Source organism: Anastrepha ludens, chromosome 2 (assembly GCF_028408465.1).
Source record: "Anastrepha ludens isolate Willacy chromosome 2, idAnaLude1.1, whole genome shotgun sequence".
In the NCBI taxonomy this organism is placed as follows: Eukaryota; Metazoa; Arthropoda; class Insecta; order Diptera; family Tephritidae; genus Anastrepha; species Anastrepha ludens.
Window position 1 is genome coordinate 9,694,135 of NC_071498.1, and position 13,548 is coordinate 9,707,682.

The window sequence follows — 13,548 nt, forward strand, 5'->3', positions numbered from 1 at the left end:
GTACAGGGAGGTAAAAATTCAAAGAAATGACAACCATAAAATTACCTTAATCTGGGTTCCGGGACATCGGCGTGAAGGAAAAGAGAAAGCGGACGAACCGGACAAAATCGGTATTCGCACCAATGGGTGCAATTAAGAATGCAATTTTCTTAAAATATCTAAAAATCGCGGAAACCAGATGGAGGACCCGACAACATGCAAATATAGCATAAGTTATGGCCCCCCTACAACCACAAACAAACGTCAATACTACTGACAAATATGAAACGAAGGGATGCGTGCAGACTCACGGCGGAGATAACTGGCTTCTGGTCTACCGGGGAACAAGCAGCCAAAATGGGCATGCCCCAAAACACATACCGTTCTAAACAACAACCAGAGAAAACGATTTTTTATTTCCTCTATGAATGCGCTGCCTTATGGAAGGAGCGAGTATCAAACCTTGGCAAACCACTGCTCGAGAATCCTGAACAACTGTTAGGCTGTCGAGGCTCTATGCTCCCGAGAGGAGTCAACAAGAAAAAAATTAAATGAATAAGTAAATAAAGAGTTAAATAAAAATCAGTCAATTGACATTTATAGCATCTGGCAACCTTTGTCGTGCAAATAAATAAAAAGAGTTACCCAAGCCTACGCGTAGATTATTTTGATTGGAAATTTTTACTCATTGCTCTGTACTATTTAATTGGTTTTTACAACTTCCCATCGGTGATTATTACTTTTTACATAAATGCTCGTGTATCTCTGTGTATATTTAGTTATACTCGTATTCTAACTGTTTATATACTTGTATTTTTTGTTAATTTATTTTCATTAATTTTCCCGTTTATTGCTTTATCGGTGTTCGCAACTAGAAGTGGAGTCTATTCTCATAATTTTGTATTTCTCATTGATTACACATTTCGGGCCCCTCTATTAGCGTGAACGGTGTGCGATGTTAATGGTTGTGGGTCAAGTGTGGGCTGAGGCTGATATCCAAACACACATACGTGTATATGTTGGTATCGGCGTGCATGCGTTCCCAATGTTCGCTGGGTATTATTGGGCAGTCTAATTGAGGGAAATCAATTTGAACTGGAGTGCACACAACTGGAGCGATGTTAAAGTGAAGTGTTGTTCAGCAAAACGGTTAGCAATTTGCGAGAAATCTGCAAAACTGAAATATATGCCCATGCCCCGGCGAGATAATTAAATTTTGTTGAAATTTTGCGAAACTCACTTATTTTTAGTAGTTTTCGGTTTTTTATGTACTTGCCATATTTTCTTTGTTTAATGAAAGGCTTTCACTTTTTTCTCTAATGTAAAAATAATTTTTAAAACCCCCATTACTTTCCTTTTCTAATGAAACCGAATCATTGTCGCCATTCACCCTTTTTCGCAATTACTTTGCGTCCGTTTTTTTCTTCTTCACCTTTGCCCTAATTTGTTTTTGTTTTTTGTTTTCAGTTGTCCTTTTGCACAGCGTGCCAATCTAATCGGAGAAATTCTTCTCGTCCGAAAAGCGCACATGATGTTGTTGCTTGAGGCGCGCTGCCGGCACTGGCCTGCTTTCACCCCTCACCGCGCCCGCCATTGCTGCTGTCGAAACTGCTGCTCCAGCTGCCTTTGCTGCCACCACGGCGGCCGCTGCCTTGGCGACCTCATTTGCCCGCGTACCCGTCCAAATGTTGCCAACACCATCAATAGTGCTATTGTTGTGCTTTTGTTGTTGTCTCGTCCGGCTGTGACCGCCATCATTACCGCCGACGGCCAACCGGCCACGTCCTGTTGTCACGTTTATTTGCTTGTACGCGTTTCCTGTCACTCGCCGTTCGGCCGTCATTGTTGCTGTTGTTTCGGCAGATGTTGGTTTTGCTGTCGTCGTTGTTATTATTGTTGTTGCTGCTGCTGCTTGTATTGTTTCATTGGCTTCACTTCCGTCGGATGCCTTTTCGTGTCCTTCATTGCTGGAGAGTGTCGGCGAGTCGGATATGGGCGGCGATGATGAGGTCCATTGCTCATCGCAGGAGCAATAACCGCGCGCCGTGTCGCCCCCCTCCAAGGCGAGCGAGTGCAGTTCGCGTAATCTTCGCAACTTTTGTTCTTGTCGCTTATAAGCTGCAGCTGTAGCTGCTGAGGCGTTGACGTTGATGTTGAAGTTGCTGTTGGCAGCGGTTGCGGAAGTCATTTGTTCTGGTCGTAATTTTTGTTGTTGTTGTTGTTGTTGTTGTTGGGGCTGGTGTGCGTGCTGTTGAGGGGCTTGTTGTTCTTGGTATATATTTACGGCTGTTGCTGATGATGCTAGTGAGGTTAGGGTCTGAGCTGTTGCTGGTTGGTGTTGCTGTTGTTGCTTTAATGGTTGTACTGATGCTACTGACGGTTGAGGTGGTGGCGGTGGTGGTGGTGTCGTTGTTGTCGATGACATTGATGATACGGATGTAGCCGATGCCGAATGCGCAAATTGCATGCGTTGCAGTGCTACCGGTTGCTGGTAGAAGGGAAGGGTTTGTGAGTATAGGCCTCCGTCTTCTTCCTCTTCTTCGTGCTCGTTTCCTCCAATTCCCAGCTCGCCATCTTCTTCGTGCATATCCGCATTTAATTTATCACTTGAGCTGTAATGAACGGAAGAGAAATAGAAAGGGATTGAGTAAACGATGTACTCGAATATTTCAAAGCCATCAACAAAATTTATTCCACACATACATACACCGATACATACATAAATACAATGAAATATTCAACCTAACCGCAATAAACGCTTAAAAAAATTATCAAATCTTTGAAAGAATCGCAGCTCTCAATTTGATATTTACCTTTTTTCCTCTTTGAAATTATTTTTTCTTCGCAGATATTTGTTACCGAGGAAAATAATATAATATATATATATAATATAATATAATAAGTTTTAAATTTAAAGTTGCTGCTTAACTGCTGAGGGCATGAGCCAGGAGCGACAGCCTTAGCTTCCAATTATGATAGGTTACCAGGTTTGACCTTCAGCTTTGGTGAAAAATCAAATTAAGCGAGAAACTTTGACAACGGGGGCTCAGCAGCAGTATTCTGGCTGCTCATTTCACACGTATTCACAAGCCTCAATCCAAGGATGATAGATTTACAAGGTTTATTTTTTAACTATGGTGAAAAAGAAAATTGAGAGGGAACTTTAGCTGCCGCATCACAAAGGAGATTCGGTAGTCGAATCTAGTCCAATCAGTCGCTGTTCGGTTGGCATCGACGTGACATTGTGTTGATTTTTTTCGTATATCCACCAACACAATCTCTGTTTTTTGTATACACATCTATTGTTTCGGCGGCCTAGCAGCTGATTCTGTCAGATTCGCTGAGAGCCGAATAACGGTCTGTGTTTGGCCACACCTTTTCAATTCTTTTCACCATGGGTAGCTTGATCGAAGCTGTCAAGATATTGAAGAAGAGGAAACCATGGAACACCTATTACGTACATGAAATGCTTTATACAGAAAAAGGCTTTTCACGCTCGGATTCGCTTTTCCTGACAACACTGAAGGGGTTTCATAAATAGAGCTACCGAAATTAACAAAATTCATTAAATCCACTGTTTGGTTCAGAGAAGTGAGTGTATAGGACGAGCTGCAGTAGTATCACAATGGGACTATTCAGCCCTAAGTGTGTCGGCTGATAGTCACTCAAGCTAACTTAGCCTAACCTAGCATCGTTATTCGTGCGGGTTATCTTGTATTTTTATACTGTGCGTATCGGACGTGTTTTACTGTCGATCCGTGTTTATAAAAGTTTTCTCAACAAACTCAAAGTGCATTTTTGCTAACAAGAGATAGGACTCATAGCAAACTGCATAGAAAGTGCAAAGTGCATTATCAAACTCGAAAAGCCAACAACCATTTCAATTAAAAAAAAAAAGAAAAACTAAAACCAAGCCAAGCAGCTGGCAAAATAAATAAAAATAAATATGAGTGTGTTACGTTCTCCCCCTTGGGAGAGAATAGAATCCAAAAGTGAGACGAAAGTTCTTACTCCGCAAAAAATGCCGCTACATACCAAAAACTCGTTCTCAATGCCGCGCTCGAATTTAGCACAGAGCGGATCAAATGCAAACGGGTCAACACAGTCAGCTCCCATAAGCTGCAACAACAATATGCGCTCTACATTATCGCCATGGAGCGCAGAGAGCATAAGTTCTCATATCAGCAGTCCCGTATTCTCTGCATCATGCGTGAGCACAACTGGTATGCCTACTACTACGACCAAGAATGATAGAAAGAAGATTGCGCCCATCAGAGCGTACGTGACGTCACGTTTGCTGAGTTGTGCAGTATTGCCAACCATTTGCTCTTCGCAATAAATTTAGTGCTTTTTTATACCAAAAATGCGAAAATTTTGAAGTTTCGTGTTTGTTTCTTTTTTTTTAATTTAAAGCTACTGAAACTTTAGGTTAAAAAACAAACTATATTATTAAACAAAAAAAGGTTAAAAAAGGTAACTCTGAGAAGATTTTAGTGGTAAAAATGGTCTTATAAAATTTGATATTTTGAAAGTGTGAATTTAATTTTTTGCTCCTTTTAAGGTTACGGAAGAATATTAAATTGCCACTCTCTCAACTCTTCTTAAGATTGAACACTTTTTAAACATTTTAAAAGGCGTTTGAATTTACTGAATGCGGATTAAAACCATAGAGGTGTAATCGTTTCTTCCGGTCATCAATCCTTAGTGAGACATAGGACATTAAGAGTTATATTCATTGTAAAAATAAACAAGAAAATACCAGAAAATACTAAAGGAACCATACTGACATTTTTACAAAAAGAGTACCTTATCTAGTTACATAACTTCAAATATAGCAAAAAAGTCGTTCCCTTAACAAAAGAGTCTCGCTTAACAAAAAAATAAATTAAATTATACATAAACATAACACATTTATTTAAGAAAACGCACATTTTAAAGACAATTTGTCACGCATACAAAGTTCTTTAAGTTATTCAATAAAAATTTGTTGGGTAATTTTCTTTGAATGGGCATTTTAGTGCGTTTTTATATCCAATGCTAGGCAACACTGCAGTAGCGAGAGACAGATTTCACTGCCGAAAGCAGAAGAACACCAACAACACCTGCAATCGCGGGCAATGCCACCAGATGTTAAAAAAAAGTAAAGCTAAATAAAACTGAGTGAATTATTTAAATAATTATTAAAAAATGTATATTTTACAAAATTATAAACATGACATTTTAATTAGAACAGCTAGAAAAATGTCACGAAGAAAGAACTAAAACTCCGAGACAAAAAATAATAAAAATAACAAAAAAGAAATGCTAAATCAAGTTACGAAAATGGTAATCTGGCCATACTGGAGCTAAAATCACGTAACTAGTTGTCAAATTCTCTGAGCGCAAAGTAACGGGACCACGATAGGCGCCATCTCATTATTCTTTCCATCATGTACTACGACTACAAATACATCTACAACTTCTTCAACCGTCTCTTTAAATTCTACAACAACAACAACTGCATCAACAGAACTATTTCTAGCGACCCATTTGTCAGCGTCTATACAATCAGCTGCACTAAAAAAGCAACCTGTGGTTAAAAGAGCACGAAACTCACCCACAAAGGTGTCAACATTGACTGCTAGTAACAAAAAAATAAAAGCAACATCAACCCTCAATCAAAGTAAGCTGCCAAACTACTGGCTGAGTGGAACTTCTTCTGCAAACAAATTTGCAGCTTTAGATGTGGATGATGGAGAAGAATTTACTCAAACTGCAAACAGTGGGCAATTTAAAGATTCACTGTCACAAAATTTAAACAAAGACGAAAAAAAAAAAATAATAAGCCACCGCCAATATATGTTCAAGGTGTAGAACGCATAAAAACATTAAAGAGTGCTTTAAATGAAATAGCAAATAACAGCTTCACTCTAAAAATTTTAGCAAATAACGAAGTTCGCGTTCAAGCAGAAAATTTAGAAATATATAACAGATTACACCACATGCTAAAAGAAAAAGGTACGAAACTGTATACATTTAGGCCAAAAAGTGAAAGAGGACTTAAAGTAGTCTTACGAAATATGCACCACTCTACAGACCAAGAAGAAATTAAAAGAGAACTAAACGAAAAAGGCCACAAAGTACTTAACATTACTAATAAAGGGTGTTTTTTTTAGAGGTTAGGTTTTCAAGTTGGCACTACTTTTTTCGTAGATGGTCTTTTTGACAGCTGTCACTTGATTTATGCTCAGTTTGGTTTGCCATTTCATAATGCATAGACTTACACCTGAACAACGTTTGCAAATCGTGCAAATTTGGGCCCAAAACGAGATGGCCACTGATCCCGATTTTCACAAGAAAATTTTGTTCAGCGATGAAGCTTACTTTTGGTTGAATGGGTATGTCAATAAGCAAAATTGTCGCATTTGGAGTGAACATAATCCACAAGCCATTGCTGAGACGCCGTTACATCCTCAAAAAGTCACTGTTTGGTGTGCTCTATGGGCAGAGGGAATCATTGGACCATATTTCTTTAAAAATGAAGCCGGCCATAATGTTACAGTCAATGGAGAGCGCTATAGAGCCATGATTAATGACTTTTTCGTGCCTGAATTGGACGATGTTGATGTGGACGACCTTTGGTTCCAACAAGACGGCGCTACATGCCATACAGCCAACGCAACAATCGATTTATTGAAGGAAACTTTTGGTGAGCGCATTATCTCGCGCCGTGGACCTGTGGCGTGGCCTCCAAGATCGTGCGATATAACGCCGCTGGACTATTTCTTGTGGGGCTATGTGAAGTCGCTTGTCTACGCAGATAAGCCCGAGACGATTGACGTCTTGGAAGAGAATATTCGGCGCGTTATTGCTGACATACGGCCCCAATTGCTGCAAAAAGTGGTCGAAAATTGAGCCTCTCGGCTGGAATTTATTCGAGCCAGCCGCGGCGGCCACTTGCCCGAAATCATTTTTAAAACATAATGGCAAACCCTTATCTTTATAATAAAGCTAAATTCTTGGCCATAACATTAAATTATATACGTTTTATTTCATCTTGAAAACCTAACCTCTAAAAAAACACCCTTTATAATACAAAGATCAACAAAAAAACCACTACCATTATTTTTCATCGAACTGCAAGCAAGTGATAAAAACAAAGACATTTACAATATGAACAAGTCATAGTCATTTTCGAAGCACCTCACCATAAGCGCACCATTTCACAGTGGGCACACAAAAAATTATTGTACAAGGGATACAGTTTGCGTGAAATGCGCTGGTAGACATCTTACAATGGAATGCAAAAACCAAACAAAGGAAGTCAAATGCGCTTTATGTGGAGGTAAGCATACCGCCAACTACAAAGGATGCGAAATTTATAAAGTACTTAAAATGCAAATATTTCCACCTCTGCGTAATAAAGAACCAACTTTAAATACAAATAAAAATAATACACCAATAACAACAGCCGTAACAAACATAATTCCCGGAGTAAGCTATGCTGACGTAGCATCTTCTTCAAGGGAACATAAAGCAGAGCAGGAACTGATTAACAGATCTGAAAAAAACAATGATATTGAAGAGCTTAAAGACATGGTAAAATCCCTAGTCAACCAAATGACAAATATGATGAATATAATTACAATGCTTTTAAAGAATATGAATGGACAAAAGTGAAAAAATTAAAATTCTAATTTGGAATGCAAATGGACTAACACAGCACTATTTAGAACTGAAACAATTTTTAGTTGAAAAAGATATTGACATAGCATTGATTGCAGAAACACACTTCACTGATAAAAGTCTTCTGAAATTTCCTAAATACAAAGTGTATGTGACAAACCATCCTGATGGAAGAGCCCACGGAGGGACTGCTACAATTATTAAATCAAGCATAACGCACAATGAACAACTCCAATATTCGACGCCATATCTTCAATCCACGACAGTACAAATCTATGACAAAAATGGACCAGTATCTATCTCCTCCATATACTGTCCACCTAGACACATAATAAACTCGGATCAATATGACAAATACATAAAGACGCTTAACAATAGATTTATTGCAGCTGGAGATCTCAATGCAAAACACATTGATTGGGGCTCAAGACTCACCAACAAAAAGGGGCGTATTCTTATTAACGCAATTAATAAAAACAATTGCAGATTTATAAGTACCGGAGAACCTACCTATTGGCCAACTGACGTAAAGAAAATTCCATACTTGATCGATTTCTGCATAACCAAAAACATAAGCCATAGCCAATTGACAATTCAGTCGTGCTATGAACTTTCTTCTGACCACTCGCCGATATTACTTGAATATGTAAGTCATATAAAATCTATAGATACATCTTTTCGCATACTTAATGACAGAACCTACTGGGAAAAATTCCGCCACCATATTGACGATCAACTTATACCAAATGTGATATTAAAAACGCAACTTGACATTGAACATGACATTATCCAATGACAATGACGTAGTACTAGAAGCAGGGATCAGATCGGCACCAAAGCAAGCAAATAGAACAAATACACCAACAACTGACATTACTATTAAAAAGCAAATTATAGAAAAAAGGAAGTTAAGAAAAAGATGGCAAAAAACTAGTTCACCTGACGACAAGAGAAAACTAAACCTAGCTACAAAAAATCTTAAGGATACCTTAAATAAGAGAAATGACAAAGAAATCGAAAACTATTTGAAGAATCTGACTCCCTATCAAGATACAAATTACTCTTTATGGAAATGCACTAAAAAACTAAAAATTCAAATAAAACATCAACCACCACTAAAAAAAGATGACAATTCATGGGCTGTTACAAAAGAGGAAAAAGCGAAAACTTTAGCAAAATACTTTGAAGAGGTTCTATCAAATGACGAAGAAAAGAAAATTGACAACCAAAACAACTACCATTATGACATTACAAAAAATAAAATAATAATAGGACTATGAATAAGTTCGTGCGGGTTTTTTTCGAAATTTGAAACTTTATTGACGTAAAATGGTTACAAATTTGATATTCAAAATATTGTCCATCGCTTACTACTACTTTTTCCCATCTTTCTGGCAATTCACGGATTCCCTTTGTGAAAAATTCGGTCGGTTTTGCCGCAATCCACGAATCGATCCATTTTTTGACTTCATCGTAATTACGGAAGTGCTGGTCAGCCAGGCCATGTTGCATCGATCGGAAGAGATAGTAATCGGATGGCGCAAGGTCTGGACTATACGGCGGGTGGGGTAGGACATCCCATTTGAGCGTTTCTAAGTATGTTTTGACCACTTGTGCAACATGTGGCCGAGCATTGTCATGTTGCAAAATAACTTTGTCGTGTCTATCGGCGTATTGCGGCCGTTTTTCTCGCAGTGCTCGGCTCAAACGCATCAATTGTCGTCGGTAGACATCCCCCGTAATCGTTTCATTCGGTTTCAGTAGCTCATAATACACAACACCCAGCTGGTCCCACCAGATACACAGCATAACCTTCAGGCCATGAATATTCTGCGCCGACGTCGATGTTGAAGCATGGCCAGGGTATCCATACGTTGCCCGACGTTTTGGATTGTCGTAATGGACCCACTTTTCATCGCCAGTCACAATTCGATGCAAAAAACCCTTTCTTTTGTGCCGTTGAAGCAGTTGTTCGCATGCCATAAAACGGCGTTCAACGTCTCTTGGCTTCAATTCATACGGCACCCAATGGCCTACCTTTCGGATCATTCCCATGGCTTTTAAACGTTTGGAAATGGTTGATTGATCAACTCCCAAAGTTTTTGCAACCTCTTCTTGCGTTTGAGCCGGATCTTGATCGAGCAATTCCTCCAATTCGGTATCCATGAACTTTGGCGGCGCACCCTCGCGTTCTTCGTCTTCCAAGCCAAAATCACCACTTTTAAAGCGTGCAAACCACTTCTGGCACGTTCGCTCAGATAGAGCATGCTCACCATAAACTTCCACCAAGATACGATGACTTTCGGCTGCTTTTTTCTTCATATTAAAATAATGAAGAAGAATTCCCCGCAAAAACACATTATTTGGCACGAAATTCGACATTTTCAAGTGTGGTAAAAATATTGTTGTTTACGCTTCAAATAAAAAACTTATACTGACGTTTGTGCCTTACGACAGTAGCTCTCCAATGAATGTTTGGAAATGTGGATCGATGGAATAATAATCAAGTTACGCCATCTGTTGTAAAACCGAAACGAACTTATTCATAGCCCTATTAGCTTGCATCAAAAAAGGACTAAAACATAAAAAAGCACCCGGATATGACTTGATAACAGGAAAAGCATTAGTGGAGCTACCAACCAAGGCATATATATTTTTGCGAAACGTTTTCAATGCCATGTTTCGCTTGCAATATTTTCCGAAACTCTGGAAAGTGGCAGAGATTATTGCATTGCCAAAACCGGGTAAAGATCCAACTACCGTATCATCTTATAGACCAATAAGCTTACTACCGACAATATCTAAAATTGCTGAAAAATTACTACATGATCGACTAACCCAATTTCTGGAGAAAAAACGTATAATACCGGATCATCAATTTGGATTTAGAAAAGAAACATTCGACTATCCAACAGATGCACAGAATTACAAATAAAATCCAATCAGACTTTGAAAACAATCGTTATTGTGCGGCAGTATTCTTAGACGTAGCTAAAGCGTTTGACAAAGTGTGGCACAAAGGCTTACTCCACAAAATAAAAATAATGATTCCTTTTGACTACTATCTTATCATAAAAAGCTACCTAACTAACCGAAGTTTCTATATTAAATATGACAATCAATGTTCAGATATTCATCAAATAACTGCTGGAGTTCCGCAAGGAAGCGTTCTTGGACCTCTACTATATGTTTTATTCACCGCAGACATACCACCTCCTGACGAAACTAATTCATCAATTGCTACGTTCGCAGACGATACAATACTACTGGCATCGGATAAACGCTTAACTATCGCTACTGGAAAACTGCAGCGATACACAAACGCAGTTAAGGGGTTATACGCAGTTATGACTTTCAAAAAAATCGATTTTTTTTATTGCATTTTTGTAATGTACATATATTCAAAAGTATACGCACGAAATTCGAAGTAGATCTAAGCAATACTTTCGGAGTTATACTTAAATATGTAGAGATGCCTCGGCACGTTTTAAGGTAGGTATTGAAACTTTAAACGTGTTTTTTTCAAAACGGCATTTTTCAAGCCGGTGTATACGATATCTCGAAAACGGCTTCTTTGATCGGTCAACAGTTTTAACTCAATCTTTAAAGATACATTTTCTAGTAATTAATCGTTCCTTTTGTAAATCTGATACTTATTTTCCATTTTATAATCAATTTACGGCCAAATTTTAACGTAAAAATCGAAATCATTTCTTTTAAAAGCTGCCATTTTGTGAAAATTCACTATTTTGATTAGCCGAACGATTAATTACTTGATAATCTAATATATTAACAAAATTTGTTTGGTTTTTTGATTTCAGATAATCCAATCCTGAGTTACGATGTACACCGTAAACCGTCTTTTTTTAAAGGAGGTTCCAGAAATCGCCTGCAGCGCGCAACATTTTCATAAATAAACAATTTTGTTACGTTCTTGAAGGATGCTTTTATAACCGCCAAAAATTTTCAAATTATATTAAAATATTCTGAAGTTTCTTCAGGATAAATCCTTGGCAACCCGTCTTTTATTTGCTTCATAACTGCGTATAACCCCTTAAGGAATGGTTCGATAATTGGTGCCTAAAAATAAATGAAGACAAAACCGTACAGGTTATATTTACTACCAAAACAAAATTTACTGCAGTTCCAATAAAAATAAATGGCAAAGCAATTACAATTAAACCAACTACTAAATACCTTGGAATACATTTGGACTCGAAACTAAATTGGAATCACCACATAAAGCAAAAGGTCAAACAAATAAAAGAAAAACTTCGACAACTTCATTGGTTAGTCAGCACAAAATCCAGACTTACTATACAGAACAAGCTATTATTGTACAAAGCCATGATTAAACCAATATGGCTATATATGCCAATGGACAGATGTATAAAATAAAGGGGACAAAAAAAAAAAAAAAAAAAGTATGTTAAAAAATTGCTTATTACTCTTCAATCATGCCTTCAAACAAATGCGAAAGATTATTCCTGTGAGTCGCTTTTTTCGCCTTGAAAAAAAAAATTTAGAAAAAATACCTTTCTTTGAAGCCACTGATAAGAGGCCCCCTTTAACAAAAAGTATAAAAAGTAGGGGAGCTAGTATACTTCCCTGGGGTACACCATAGAACGAATAAAAGAAATAGATCCATTAACGCTGATGATACATTTCCGAGAGGAGAGATAGGATTTGATTTGATCCATTTTAAAAGAGTGGAATGGAATCCTATAGCACTCAATTTGGAAATTAAAACCCTGTGATTAAAATGCTTTTGAAAAGTCTGTGTAAACCGTGTCAACTTGAGTTTTTTTTTAAAGATGATATACAAAATTCAGACAACACTGCAAGATTTGAAACAGTAGATCTACCTTTCATGTTGCTCTGCTGAAATATAACGATTAGCTGCAAAATACATTTTTTCTTTCACTATTAATTCAAATAGTTTTGAAACCGTGAACAATTTGGCAATTGGTCTATAATTGGCAATATTGTTTTTTATTCTCCTTGAAGGGATTTGTTAAACAGCAACATATACCGTACGCCACTGATCTTAAGCAATCGTTATTGTGAGTAGTATTTACATTAATATACCGCTACCATTGGTTCAACTCTTCAGCTCGCCTATAGCCCGCAGGCTGCTTGCTTTCGATGCCTTTTAACCACACAATTTATCGTCACACTTGTGTAGTTTTTTCATTATATCAATTAATTTTTTCATACTAGCGTCTTTTTGACGGCTTTTTGCTTTTACCTTTGTAATTATACACGAAAATTGCCACAAATATTGACAACATCATCAACCGCAGGCTACACCAGCAGCGATAGCAGATCCAATGAGCGACAGCACAACAATACTCAGCAGCTCAGTAATGAGGGAAGCATTGTTGCCATATTTTTCCGCTTTTTAAGCAAATTTTCGCAACTGCCTCCACGCACGCCTTACAACTTTTGGATTTTCTCTTTGTTTTTGGCATCGTTTCCTTGTTTTCTTTACCCTTGCCTCAAGGCTGCACATACACGTCTGCCTGCCATGTGGCAATTATAATTGCAACTGCTATTACAGTTGTGTAATTTCGCACACCTTGCATGCTAACTGTTGGCTGGCGTCAGTCGCCTTGAAATATGCTATGCGAAAATTGCCACAATGCTGAGTAAATATAGCACCGCATGCACACACTAATGCAACCGCACTGCTCCACGTACGTATGTATGTGGGTGAGTAATCAAGCTCGTGGCCTTGCACACGGGTTTTTATGTCTGCTAGCAGCAACAACAAGCACGTGCATACATAGAACCTGTCCCGTTGTCTGTCTACCTTTCTGCTTGCCTCTATCTGTGCGCCAGCGCTCTCTATGTGCAACGAGCATAAAATTGCATTAACTGTCGTTTTTGTTTTGTTTTTACCTT

The 13,548-nt window shown here is 38.1% G+C and overlaps 2 protein-coding genes across 3 annotated transcripts in view; both read right to left on the minus strand.

Moving 5' to 3' along the window:
* Positions 1–1,471: 1,471 nt before the first annotated feature.
* Positions 1,472–2,566, minus strand: LOC128870755 (bromodomain-containing protein DDB_G0280777-like). The gene has a single exon (XM_054113278.1). It carries the CDS (start codon positions 2,564–2,566, stop codon positions 1,472–1,474), a length of 1,095 nt encoding a protein of 364 aa, XP_053969253.1.
* LOC128863080 (neuroligin 4-like) overlaps positions 2,503–13,548 on the minus strand; it is a 334,586-nt gene continuing 323,540 nt past the window's right edge. For both annotated transcript variants that reach the window (XM_054102016.1, XM_054102009.1), the window contains exon 11: positions 2,503–2,591. The gene's annotated coding sequence lies outside the window, so the exon portion shown is untranslated. The remainder of the gene's footprint in view (positions 2,592–13,548) is intronic.

What these genes read in the sequence shown, in the direction of transcription:
- LOC128870755 (XM_054113278.1), bottom strand. Translation starts at nt 2,566, where the DNA reads ATGCACGAAGAAGATGGCGAGCTGGGAATTGGAGGAAACGAGCACGAA.